At 39.9% G+C, this 14,721-nt stretch overlaps 1 protein-coding gene across 1 annotated transcript in view; it reads right to left on the bottom strand.

Moving 5' to 3' along the window:
* cacna1ea (calcium channel, voltage-dependent, R type, alpha 1E subunit a) overlaps nt 1–14,721 on the bottom strand; it is an 89,213-nt gene that overhangs the window by 50,672 nt on the left and 23,820 nt on the right. The window contains exon 3 of the mRNA XM_020612995.1: nt 4,920–5,186. Within this exon, the coding sequence (XP_020468651.1) occupies nt 4,920–5,186 (267 nt within the window). The remainder of the gene's footprint in view (nt 1–4,919; nt 5,187–14,721) is intronic.

Below are 14,721 nucleotides of genomic sequence, written 5' to 3'. Positions count from 1 at the left end.
GTTTTAAAGAGGGAGCGAAACACCTCTAAATCTGGGCCCAACCAAAAATCAAGGGAAAGGCTATTCCATAGTTTAGGACCTGCCGCTGCAAAGTCACCAGTCAACCTAAGCTGCATGTCTTTGGACTGTGGGAGGAAGCCAGAGTACCTGGAGAGAACCCACACAGGCACAGGGAGAATATGCAAACTCTGCACAGAAAGACATCGGGTCAGCTGGGGCTCAAACCTGGAACCTTCTTGAATGCATTCAGATACTTTGTAATTATAAATTTGTTGACACATTTGCCCACAAACTCCCAAACATGGAATGAATCACACCTGATACAGTATAACTCGTGCTCACAGACGTCCACAGAGATTTTTATAAATTCTCTCCATATAATACTCCTGTAAAATTCAACAAGTGTCTTTAATGAAAACCATTTCCCCCTCCCCTGAGCTGTTCTGGATGTCAGCTGGTGTGACGTGGATCATGGATCGTCTACCAGTGTTAGCAGCGAAGCATCTCGTGAGCGGTCCTGTGAGCCACAGTGACGCTGGCACACTGCCTCGATTCCTCAAACATCCATATAAAAATAGACAGAGTGTGATACCCTGTGCATCTGTGAGCACGCTCAAGATGAGACTGCATCCAAACCCTTGTATTTATTATAAGACAAAGAACTGAATATGTAAATGAATTGCAGGCATCTGAACAGCACTTCCATGAATTGTCTGCAGATTGTGTGTTTGTGAGTCTATGTAAGGAAGTCTGGGGTGTAATCTTCACTTGAAGAAACATTAACCCTGTTTAAACCAGGGGCAAGAAAACACTGACACACTAGATCTTAAATTTCTGTTGTGAATTCAAACTGAATAGATGGGATGTCTGTTGGGAGACTGGTTACCTGACCTTTCCGTCAGCAGACTGAGTCAGTGCGAAAGCAAGCAAGTTTGTATATAGCACTTTTGTAAACCAAGGTTACAAAGTGCTTCACAGTACGAGAAAGAAAAGAATAAAAATAAAACACACAGCAATAATATGCACCCAAATAGAACAAAGTAGGCAAACATCATAACACATAGTGAAACAGGGATACAGGTACCCTACTTAGTAGTGGAGTGGGACATCTGCCTATATAAATGAGTTTTAAAGAGGGAGTGAAACACCTCTAAATCTGGGCCCAACCAAAAATCAAGGGAAAGGCTATTCCATCATTTAGGACCTGCCGCTGCAAAGACTCTAATTCTCCTGCAGATTTAAGTCAAGACCTACAGTAGATACAGCCAAAAGAAGCAGGTCAGAGGTTCTAGGAGATCGTCATGGGGTGTAACAGTGTACGAACTTGGAACCAGACAATGTAGAGCTTTGAAAACATATTAGAATCTTTAAAATAATCTTAAAACAAACAGGAAGCCAATGTAGAGTTGTCAGAACAGGGGTAATATGATCACACTTCCTAGTATTGGGCAATAGACAATTCTGAGGCGAGACAAGGGTGCACTGCAGTAATTTAACCTTGAGCTAATAAAGGCAAAACAAAAGAGATCATGGCTATGTCTGCTGGTTTTGTGTTTTCTTGCGCTCATTAAAGGAGTAAAAAAGCAAGCACTAAGCAAAAAAACTGGTTTGCAATTAGAAATAAATGAGAGGACTATAAATACACTTGGGCCATTTCACTGGTAATTTCCATTTTTCATGCAAGGGTGCCTTTTAGTTAGAGGGGAATTAATGGTCTTTTTCAAATTTGAGCCGACTCTAGGGCCATACACACAGAATTCACAACCAAAAAGGCTCACTGAATTCACTTCCACTGAGAATAAAACAGTTTAAAAATGAGCATGCAGTGACCTTCCCTATCAAATACCAAAACTGTTTCACCTGTAAAAACAAAATCTGACAACCAGCAAGCGTTTCCTACTCTCACATGGTTATTTCTGTAAGCCCCGATGAAACACACGCTTTTAAATTCAACAATCAATTATTAAGAGGTGTACTTTCTCAATGGGAAACTTCCCACTGCGGGGGACCCAGTGGGGATCAGACAGGAGGAACAGCTGCCAGTCCCCACCACACCTGCCACACTAAACTCAGGCCGTGTGCTTCACAAGCCCCTGCCTCTGCCTCCCTGCCAGGCCCCAGGTAGATCACACTCACACATATACACTTTTAATCATCCTATTGGCTTGCACAGAGGCATACAAGTGAATAATTACCCAAATAAATGTAAAAATAAAGTGTAATACGCTCTGTGAAGTCCCCACACACACCACTCCCCACCCAAAATGCAAAAACCTCTGGATAATTCGCAAACTTATTGTTTGCTCTTAATTTAGCACTCAGGAAAAAAGGAGCTTCTAAAGGCGAGGCAACAGTGGTAAGATGTGCTGCAAACACAAGGCTGACCTTTACGTGATGTCCTGCAGAGACTGTACGTGTGCATCTGTGTGTGCTCTTGTATTTGTATGTTTGTGAGGACCGGTTTTAGTAAGGGCTGCAACTAACAGTTATTTTCATTATTGATTAATTAGCCAATCTTTCTCAATTATTTTTATCAACCAAATGTCAGAAAATAATGAAATATGCCTGTTTCTCACAGCTAGATTTAAAAATTCACAATATGCATGTCTGTGCACGCACATCACTCAGATAGTTCCTTTAATTAGGTTTTCAATTTCCAAGCCCATGGGAATAGAAAGAAAGCAAAAACTCTGGCGCAGTGCCCAGCCCGTAAAACCACATCTATAACGTGAGATCAAGTGACGGACAGTGTTCAGGATTCTTTGCTTTGTTTCCAAGGTGAGAACTTTTGACCCCACACACCTGTCACTAAGGTTCCATGGTGCGGAAGAACTTTGTTGATACTAAAAGATGGACTCCAGGAAATCAGTGCTCCCAGCCAAGAAACAGTCCAGCACCATAAAAGCACAACATGATGTTTACACACTTAAAGTTTGTGCACAAATTAAACAAACAAGATATAACATGTACATTTGTGAAGTTTAGAGGAGCTATTTCCAGTCTATTATAATCTAATTCACTACTGGCTCTAGATCCATAAAATGTGCATGTGTCAATATGTTTACGCGTTCCTACATGTACAAGATGTGCTCATACTTGTGCGTTTGCTGTGTATGAATCTTCACACTCTAAGCATGATTCACATATAAGTGGACTGAGCCACTCATCACAGCCACAGTGGATACTGACCAGAACACGGCATCACTCAGCTCACCATCACTCTTCAAAACCATATTAGCAAACAATATAATACAGTATGACTCAGTGAGTAATGACTGGTTGTAATAGCATATGACACAGCGATCAGACTTCATTACACATTATTCCTGTTAGTGTTTGTTAATCAGATACAGTGGAGCTCATTAGATGTAATGAGACACTCCATCTACAACAGCACATTAACCTGGGGGTTATTGGGTCTAGTATATGTTATAGCAATATTATTGCTAGTGACTCAACCACTGCAGGGCTGAAATATCTGTATAACCAGCACACATATGTCAAGGTTTTTCCCTCACCTGTTGACTGAAATTCATCACGTTTCTATTTTTAACCACCCAGAGACAGCAACAATAGCCAGCAATCAACAATAGAAGCACACTTCTTTTTTTCTTTTTTTTTTTTACAAATCAGCAGTAGGCCAGCCAGTCAGTCAGGAAGCTGCTGAATGGAGCAGCACAATAACAGAGAAGAGGCCACACCTGGCCCGGACACCTGGCGAGCGGCAGCATAAACACAACACCAATGGACATTTGCGTTTGGCCATCCTCCTCAGCAACAGGCAGAGGAAAAACAGTCTCTCCCTTTTCAATAACAGAAGAGTGATTCTATTGAAAAATTTGCCAAATTATCAGTAATGTACCATCACAAATGAAAATTGTATAAATGAGGTGTTATGCCAAACAAATGTGGATGACGGCACTCTCTAATTTTAATGCATATATATGCAGACAGTGGCAGACACAAATTAGGGCAGCAACTCAAAATAAACTAGTATAAAAACATCCTGTCACAGTTTGCCAAAGTCCTTAAATGTCCTGTTTGGTCAGATCAATAGTCCAAAACCTGAAGATATTCGGTTAATAAGCACAAACATTCTCATATTGGAAAAGCAGGAACCAGAGAATGTTTGGCACTTCTGTTTAAAACAAATTACCAAAATGATGAATCAGTGATCAACATAGTTGCCAATTACTTTTCTGTTGACTGGCCAATCAATGAACTGACTGATTAATGCAACAAGTTGAGTTTCCTGTATTTACTGTGCTTAACTCCTCAGGAAAGACCTGAAGGAACATCAGTCTTCATAGCTTTTTGTTGACAGAGAAGATTTACAGCCATAAACATAGAAACGTCTCTGCCTTCCTCTAAGCCCCTTTCCATTGACACCCCTGCAGCACGTTTTGTGTAGATATAGTTATTGTCACAACCTGTCAGACTTACACGGACCCATCATTTCACTCATTTTTGGTTTAGTCTTCTACAAAATAGTAAACTAGTGCCGTTAAACTGATAAATCTGATTTAGTGGTTGTTTCATCATGTTCTTTGTTAATTCCTAAATTCACGCTGCGGTAGTGTGTTTAGTCTGTTTCAAGCCATGGGCGCGCACACGCACGTGTATGTGTGGTGGTTGTCTTTGTTTGCTGTCCATGGTGCTGAAATCCTGTGCCCTACAAAGAAACATGGGCCAAAATGGTAAATAGATTTGGCTTCATGTGAAATTGTGTACAGTACTAGAAACATAAAAAGCTGTTCCGTTTGGGGGTCATGAAATGAAAACATTCTCTGTGGTTACTAGGCTGTTTACCCACCTTTTTGTTATTTACTCCTACATGACTCCTTGCACATATTTGATGAGTGTGTTTTATATTTCACACCTTACCCGCTTCATTTTCAACATGAAGCAGAAAAGGATATGGCCATTCAATGATTTTCTTGGCGTACTTTCTGACCATGTTGTCTTCGCCGAAGATGAAGAGGGACCTGTTGACGGTGAAGCAGTTCTCTCTGACGGGGATGGGGTTGTACAAGGCCATGGTGCGAGCACGCTGCGCTTTGGTCTGCTTGAAAGCAGGGGAGATGCCACCTGTGGACACAGCCGCCCCATCGCGGTTCCGGTTGCGCTCGGACCCTCCATCCCCTGAACTCAACAAACCCGGGACGTCGTCTCCAAACCGGGCCATTCTGTCAAAGGCAAACCACACAGGAGGGAAGACGAGGGAAAGGAGGTTATACTCTCCTAGAAAGCAGGGCGCGGTTCTACGCTCCCTGTGACAGCAGCCAGGCGGCGAGATCCTGACCAGTTTTAGTCCATCGTCACTTTAATTCGCACAAACACCACTTTCACAGTCCTCAAACTTCATAACATTTACGGATTTTTGTTCAGCCGCTCCAGTGAGGAGCCCAGTCAAAGCAGCACGTCGTTCGCCCCCCTTTTAAGTGCGCTCTGCGTAAAAATGGACACAAATCCAAAAAGCAATTTAATCCCCCTTCATTTAAGGAATCCGTCGTCTTAAATGAAGCTGTAAAAACTGTTTTATTTTGCAGAGTTTTATCCATCCTAACACTAAAGGCTAAAATAAAAGCTGCAACAAGTCACGTCTTCAGCCATCCTCGGTCCCCCGAGGGAAAAGCAGAAGAGCAGGTTGATCCATGGGTCTTTATAAAGTAGCAACAGTCCACTGACTAATTCAGAGCACATCACTCCTGCCTCGTCTCTCCTCTTCTCTGTTGACCACCTACCATAAGAGCACTATCCTACTGCATACGTAACTTGACAACGGAAAAAAAAACATTTCCCAGAACATTTTCCGCGAAACATCGCGAACAAAACAAGCTGTCAACAACGTGTCACGCACAGGAAAAGAAAGCCCACTGTTCCACTTGTCTGCGATGGAGCAGTGAGGGACCCATCTCTCTTTTCCCCTGCACTGTAAGAACAGAAGGAGACAAGACAACAGTGTCTCCTAATGCGACAGGATCAAATCACCTCTCCTAACCTCTGTCCAACCCGATCAATGCAGTTTATGATGCGCAGATGTAGTTAACTGATCGTGTGCTGACACAAAACAAGAAGAAAATCAGAGTCGCGCATGGTAATAATCAAGTCAGAGTGTAATGGAAACAGTTATTAGATCTTAGTTCATCCATCTTGATGAGAGGAAATTATATTTACGATTAGATAGCATAAATAGCGGTTATTCTGCTTTATGCGTTTCTAAAAAATGTGTGTAATTTTCTGTGGGAATGATCAAAAACAATCTGAAGAGTGGTCACGCTGTGAGATTCGCTTTGGCTTGTGTTGTTCACCCTGCACGGTCACGCCTCAGGGCGAGCAAACTAAATTCTGGTCACGCATCAAATCTGGAAGGGAGTAAACACCTGTTGTGAAAAAGCTGGTGCCAGAAAGACACTCAGGAGGACAGCAGCAAGTATCTTTAGCTAATTACAGGGTTCAGAACCCACCATTGAGAGGCATGATAGTGAGGGCGAGTCGTGCCTTTGTATTCTGGCTCACTTTCCATGAGGAGATGGGATTCTCCCTATGAAGAGGGGGACCTATATAGGCAGGGATCATTGCATGCTTTTAGATATGAGAAGCATATAGAGTAAGTAGTTACTAGGTGTTGGTTATTTAGTGAGTCTGACAAAAACAATGATCAGTGATGTGTGGCCTACAACTCATTAGTGCTCCAATATGCTATGGACATTAAAAACTGAACACATAACAGAGAGATAAGCAGTGGAAAGACACACACAGGTTCCCTACAACAGGTTTTTTCAGTTATAAGGCAAAATCATTTCACTTGCTTTTCTCTGTTACCTCCTCAATTTCCTCCCTGCAGCAGTAAGCAGTGATACTGTACCATTACATTATTCATTTATTTTTTGCTAGGACAACAGTGTGCAGCAGCAGTCACAGCTTTCTTGGCTGAGAGGTAAGGGGTGAATTATGGTAATTAGGTGTTAGCAGCAGGGATGAATAGGGTGAAAAACAAAAAAGAGAGGGAGCAGTTCTAGTCTCTTTGTGGTAGATGAAACATTGACACAGTAGGTTTTTCTCTTAAAAACATTTTTCAAATTTAACTTCTAGTTATTTTGCTGAAAGACTGTAACCCGAACATTACATCAGTGTGTTTGCTGAAGGGCTTCAGATCAATCACTCTCAGTCAAACCAAAACAAAGTTTGCATTGACACCACTGGCCCTAAGGACTGTTGGCACTCTTAATGACCATAAGGTGTATCTAATGGCTTTTTTATGGTTATTACTTTATATATATGTTATGAGCTGCTAATAATAAACTTTTTTGGGTGACAGGTTGTGAAAAGTCCCTTTGGCTGAAGTTCATATTCTATACACAGTAATACATTTTAGTAAGCCTGTAATAAACGCTGATGAGTTTCCCACTTTCTAACAGGCCTTGAGGTGTAAATGTAAACAAGACTTTTGGCCCAGAGTCATCATTTTTTATCATTTTGCTCAAGCAGTCCAGTGGAAGGGTTTGATCAAATGATGATAAAACCCTGAATAAAGGAGTGGTCTCTTCCAGGATGACAGTGCCCCCAACCATAGGACATAGAGGTCACTGAATGGTTTGATGAGTAAGAAAATGATGTGAATCATATGCTGTGGCCCTCACAGCATATGATGATACAGCTGGTAAAACTAACATCCATCATGCACGACCCCTCCCATCCCCTGCACCACACAGAGGAGGCTCTGAACAGTTCCTTTAGCGCAAGACTGTTACATCCCCAGTATAAGAGGGAGCGTTGCCATAGGTCATTCCTCCCCACAGCAATCAGACTGTACAATACATCACTGCAGGGATAAGCTAGGTGAAAGTATGAGGGACTATGCAATAGTCAACTGAGGTGCAATACTCAAATCCTGGGGTAAAATGCATGGTTAATATGCACATATGTAAATTCTGTTCTTGATTATTCAAATACTTGATTCTGTCTATTTTTGAGTACTTGGAATTTATTTATCAGGATGTATGTGCAGTGCTTGTTCTCATGGTGTTATGCTGTCTGTTCTCTATTGCTGCTTGAGGTACTGAAATTTGTTTATCAAGATATGTGTGTGGTGTTTGTTTCTCATGGTGTTATGTTGTTTGTTCTCCATTGCTGTTGAAACACTGAAATTTCCCCATTGAGGGATCAGTAAAGTACCTACCTACCTACCTACCTACCTACCCACCCACAGTTACCAGATATCAACCCAGTTGAACACCTTTGGAGCGGTGTGTTACACAGTGTGTCCCCCACCTTCATCAAAATACCAAATGAGGACTCAACACCTCTCTAATACAGCTGGGTGTACCTAATAAATTGACAATAGAATATGTTTACATTTCCCTCTTGCTGCCTGTCATCTGCAACTTAAATGATTTAATGATAATTAATAATGACATTAGTCACAGCTAATAAACCCTTTTATAAAGTGTGCCATATTAGACAGCATCACCAGTTTTAATAAAGGTATGAAAATATGCTGATCATATTCAGAATGACAACTCAAAATGTTAGATATAGTGGTGTGTCAATTTTTGCATAATTTCCTGCAAATCTATCTTAATCATGATTTTTTCAAAAGGCTCACTCACTAAAGCTTCTTATAAATTAGCAAGAGCATCTTCTAAGACGTTTAAGATCCACAGAATAAACTGATGTTTCAAAAAGGACCCAAAGAGCTGAGAAATCAAAAAAGAACATATGTTCAAAGAGGTGAAAGAAAATTTTTAAATGTATAGAATCCCTAAAACATGATCCTGTAAAAGCTGAAAACCCAATCAGACTTTCAGACTAGACTGTGGACTGGCTGCATTAAAACAGCAGATTACACAGAGAAATTCGACAGGACAAACAGTAACCATAACACTGTACAGTTTTAGCAGGTAAATATTACTGGAGAGCTGATATCTAATTTGACATTGCAGACATGTTGCCAGTGCTGGAAAATCTTCTTCTAGCTGTAAGAAATGTCTAGCTTGCAAAAATCGAGCCAAGGAGCGCAGCGTTACCAGGGTTACCTGCTGTTATGACAGCAGGTTGACAGGCCCTGCTCTGGTAATGGGACTTAGTGCCACAGGACTGAGGTGTGAACAAAGATTTCAATTCAAAAATAGAACCTGTAAATGCAGATATGTGGCAGAGTTGTACCTGAAACCCGATCATTATCGCGCTCTGTCCTTAACAGTAACTAAATTAGTTATATCTGCCCTGAGGGAAATGTGAAAACCCACATGTGAATTCTGCACACGTGTGTTTACATAATATATTTGGTTGTCTCAGCTTACACAGTTTCCCTCTTCAGGTGCCAACATATTTCCACCAAGCTCCAATGTGTTAAATTCATATGGCTTCATCTCACTTCTCTGTGAGAGCTTGAACTATTTTCATGATTAGATGCTGAGTTTCTGTCCACATAAAGCCAGAAATAAATCAGGACAAACCAGTGATTTTGTAGTCTGCATCTTTTCCTCATTACAACAGTACATGCCAGATTAAGTTTAGGTGATTCTGGATTTGTTGGGTGTGGTTTAGGAGTAGTTTGTACTTGTTTAGAAATTCAGCACAACATGGATTCAGAGCCAAGAAAAATGAAGATGACACATGTAAAAGGCAGAACCACTGTGCAGCTACGTGGGCCTGTCTGTGCTCTGCTGCAAAGACAACACAACCACATATCCTCTGCAAGAGAGATGTGCAAGACACAGAATGAGCAAATTATTAATAAACTCTACACAATAGTGACAAAGTAACACCAGCAATTAGACAGTGTTCAACTGTAACATTCTAATAACTGTAACTAATATTGATGTACTCTCTACTAGCTAATTACTATGTTATATACTGTGGCAATGTTTATTATCATTTAACATCTTTGAATTTTTAAGAGTTTTCATTATATTCTACTTCATGGTACCATTTTAACATCTGGTCAGGGACAACAGATGAAAAGGCTACCCATCCATCATCTACACCACTTAGAGGGTCACAGGGAGGGAGATGACTGGAAATTTTTCCACTGCGGTATTGTTACTTCTACTTAAGTAAAAGATCTGAGTACTTCCTCCACCATTGCTGGATCCTACTTTATATGTTGACCCTTAACATCCATTTAAATAGTACTAATACTAAATAAAGTAGGTCCTTCTAATTTTTCCTTCTTGTTGGAACATTTTACTTTGAAACTAGGTCAGCCAGGTGAACAGTAATAGGGGAAGGGAGATGAAAAATTAATCACTGACATGACAAGTAGTGTAATTGGAACAGTGTAAGTGCGACAGCTGATGTAGAGCAACACAGAGAAGGCACATTGTTTACACAGCGCTGTGAGGCAGACGGAGAGAGACATCAGATAAAGAATGTGAGTGTCTGTCTGAGTTAGACATGTCAACACATTTTCATCAGTGTGGAGAGGTACTTGTTAACATGCAACGGGAGGGGCTTTAATACTGCAGGTACAGTATAAAAGAACAGACCAAAACACCCTCAAGCAGGATGATCAGAGCTCATAAAACTCTTAAAGGATGTTGACAGTTATTAAAGCAATTTTGTTTTGTCATTTCAATTCCCGTTATTCAGTTACCCCTCCCTTGCATCTTTTACATACCGGTAATCCCAATTTCAGTCCACATTTTACTCAGATTAGAAGGTTTGAACATGCAGGAGGATCCTGGTTAGTCAGTTCAGTGTTTCGCTATGTAGAAGGCTTTGATTGTGGACAACAAAACATAGTTTCCAACTGTGCATTTGAAGTTTGCTTGAAAAACTTTGACTCTTGACAAGCTAACCTAACACTAAAATTATTTCCCACCTGTCACTGGAACAATAGTTTCTATAATGGTTTCTATAGCAACAAGACATCCTTGAAGAGACGAAACTGCTAAAAAAAGAAAATTGTGTTACCAAATGTGCTGCAACAATATAAAAACATTTAACTATCAGTGGCATGTCATCACTCTTAAGCACCATAAAGCATTTAGACAAATTATACAGCATAAAAATATTAAAAATAAAAAAACACAGAAAGAGTCATTCTGACATCAACAATCAACATTAACAGCCAGACAACAGCCTGGGAGCTCAGTCTAGTGTACAACTTGTGTGTAATCAGTCATGTGGCTCCTTCCTTCATGCACGTACATTTCTGTGATGATCAGACAAACAAATCCTCTAACTGACTGCACATTCTGCTGGATTTACTAGCTTCATTTCACAAAGTTCACAAGAACAATTTTGCATTGCCACCTTTCAGGAGAAGGTGAAAGTCTAGCGGGTGTATTGAAAAAGGAAGGCAGTGGTGGGAAAGAAAAACTCGACAGCAGAGTACTGCAGGTACGCCACAAGAACATGGAAGGGAGCTGCACCAAGAAAAGTGTCAAGACAGTTTGAAAGAGAGGGCCAATAAAAAAAATTAACATGAAATTTCATCGTTTTAGAAGAAGGCTTGTTTGTGGTGATTGCAGTACAATTTTAAGTTGACATTCACAGCAGCTTTAAATAGAGAATTAATGACCACAGAGCCACAGCTTCCTGTCTGCTTTTTGTTGGGCATTCTAGCAGTCAGACACTGTACTTGATTACTATGAGCAGGTCTCAGTGCAGGTCTCTGAAGAATGCAGGTTGATTAAATTGTGTCTTCACCACCACAGTCTTCCCTCATACCTATATAAAATGGCAACTGCTTTTCAGTGGCAGATATTTTAACACATAAAACCCAGTTGAATGAGCATTATACAACGTTATGTTTGCTCTTATTATTTTTCAATATTTGTGTTATTCTCCCTAAGAAACATGTACAGTAATGGAAGATATACACCCCACTAACAAGATACAAGAAACTTCTAGGGTGCTATGTGTTTGCTCAGGCAACAAAATGCACAGGAAACCAACTACGAAAGGTGTGAAACCATAAGCTAAGCCTGAGGTGTGTATTAGTAGCTCTTAGCTGTAGCTCTTGTTACACCTGAAGACTGTTTCAGTCAGTTCAGTGTTAAACTGAATCTAAGTACATTTTTGAGCTTGGGGATGGACAGATACTAGTATTTGCTTTTAATTTTACACTGGCTCACACAGTGACACAATAATCATGAACTGGCAGAAAATGTAGCACTATCAGTACAGAAACAGTCTGTTGGCACATGCTGCTGAATGCCTGACAAACTAATTAATATGAGTGAAAACATATGGAGGGGCTATTTCTCTTGTTTTCCCACTAGAAATGAGCACATGCTGCTAAATTGGAGACCAGTGGTGGAGCTATTGCAGTTTTAAGTAATTTATATATTTACAATTTGAATTACTGCTTGGGTAGCTTGTGAATTTTCCACTAGAGATCAATAAAGTCTTTTTTTTAAATAATATGATTCTGAAAGGTAACTAGTAACTAAAGTTATAAAATAATAAGGAAATAAATAAAAAGTACAATATTTGCTTCTAAAATGCAGTGAAGTCAAAGTATGCAGTAGTAGAAAATGAAAATACTCAAGTACAGATATCTCAAAATTGTACATAAGTAAAGTGCATTAAACTGATGATATAAAGTTTTGAATTCAGACACTTATACCTGCAACAACACCAACTTAACATGTACTGTGTTCTCATTGACAGGCTTCTATACTGGGTGCAATCTCCACAAAACCCAAGTTAAACCTCTTAAGTTCCCCCAAAACAACCATGGTGCAGGGTCAGTGTGCCATCAGCCTAATCCCTGATTTCAACATGAAACAGAAAAGCTTGGTGCAAACACAGGAGGACAGACAGATGACAAAGCCAGACCTATTGATGTGGCAAAGATGAAGGGGCCGGGGGACTGGACTATATTTAGCTTCATTGAGATGATAATGGTTGGAACATGAGAGGACTTTTGTGTGTGTTAATGATGAGCTATATGCCATTTGAATTTCGGGGCTTTACATTGAGATCATGCTTTTGATCATAAAAACAGGAATAATTACAAGTGGGCTTGGCAGAATCAATAGTTATCTCTGTAATAATACAGCATTGAAATAGCAGCACTGTTGTTTTCTTTCCTGGCCTTGATCAGCACCCACAGGAAATATGATGAAACACATTCACCCTGCAGCATGATTTCCCTCTCTCTCTCTCTCTCTCTCTCTCTCTCTCTCACCCTCTCTCCAGATGTCTCCCCCTCTACCCAACCCAGATTTCTGTTACACTGTTATCTTCATCCAACTTGTTTCCTAGCAACTGAACTGACATGCCCCCTATTCTCAGCCCCATGAATCTGTCACCATAACCCTAGATTTTATGGAATAACCCATATAAATCATCATTCCCCATGGGGAGCTGAGTTACAGTCATTGTCTCCAGACAAACGACTCTGTCTACAAGCATGTTGCTAACCTGGTTTACAGCGCTCAAAGCAACAGTTGGGCAGTGAAACATCTGCTGGAGAGAACAAAACAAACATGAGCAATGACATTTCTACTGCTGTCTGACATGCTCAATTATTTTAACTGACTTAATTTAGGAAGATGAGAAAAGTGTTTTAGGATTTTATGGCGTTAGCTGGAGAAAGCTGCTTTTGGTAATTTTCTGACACATGCACTGAATGTGAATCTTGACCTGGAAGGGGATTAGCTTCACACTGACCTGATGTGTTTGAGAAAGTCTTTCATACAGGCTTTACACAGGTTTTAAGGCCAAATAAAGTTGAACGGCTGATAAAAAAAACACTGCAATGCAGTCTCTGGCACCATACTGCTTATGTTAAGATGAACATAACATTCAATCCAAGTACAACTGTGGGGTGAAAAAACCTGAAACCGAATTTAGACAGTGAGACAGTTTGGATCTCTAAATAAAATTTCATTTCACATTTCAATATTTTATGCTCAAACATAATGTAACCTAGGAGTTTAGCTTTTAGATGACAACTCACCACAAGTGAAAATGTAAACCTGTTTTACAACTGATTTATTAAAGCCATAATTAAGCAGTTAATGGAAGAATAAATTGTATCAGAAAACAAGATATCATGCAAGGCAGGTTTGTCAGGGTCTTTTAATATGCTTGTCAAAAGAGAGCCTTGACATTTTCAGCTGATATCCGATGTTTACTATCAGTCTAACAAGAACTCATGTGTGCATAGCATTACTGTCACATTATGCATCCTGACATCTGCTTCATGTGACATAACACTTCTGAATAAAGTAGAGGGGAATGGGATTGCTGAGAGATTACCACCACCTAGTGACAAACTGAAGTACTACATTATTTAATGGAACAAAAAATTTATTTCAGGTTCAACGTTCTGCTGGAATAATTTCAGTAACTCCACAATTCGGTGATTTGCACCTATATGTTAAGGGAGTTATTCTTCACTTCATTTAATTTAGATCAAGAAAAAATTAGGAGAATAAGGAAATGTCTCACAGTTGATGCTGTTGTGTATATCTGAGCATAGTGCATGTCTATGTTTAAGTAGATGACCTGATCATAAGGACGTGTACCATGAGTTTTGGTAGCTCATCTACATTTTAGAATTAAATGTGGGGTTGACGATTCCTTGCAGAAGCATTATTATTACATTTCTTGAATGTCTTTTCATTCTGATGGCAATGAAAACATGAAATGCACTTATAAATGATATTAGTGATCATCTACCAGTAGTTGTGGTTTATGATCACTAATATCATTTATAAGTGCATTTCATGTTTTCATTGCCATCAGAATGAAAACATG

Source organism: Monopterus albus, unplaced genomic scaffold, assembly GCF_001952655.1.
Source record: "Monopterus albus unplaced genomic scaffold, M_albus_1.0 scaffold129.1, whole genome shotgun sequence".
In the NCBI taxonomy this organism is placed as follows: domain Eukaryota; kingdom Metazoa; phylum Chordata; class Actinopteri; order Synbranchiformes; family Synbranchidae; genus Monopterus; species Monopterus albus.
This window is presented reverse-complemented; position numbering and strand designations above follow the sequence as displayed.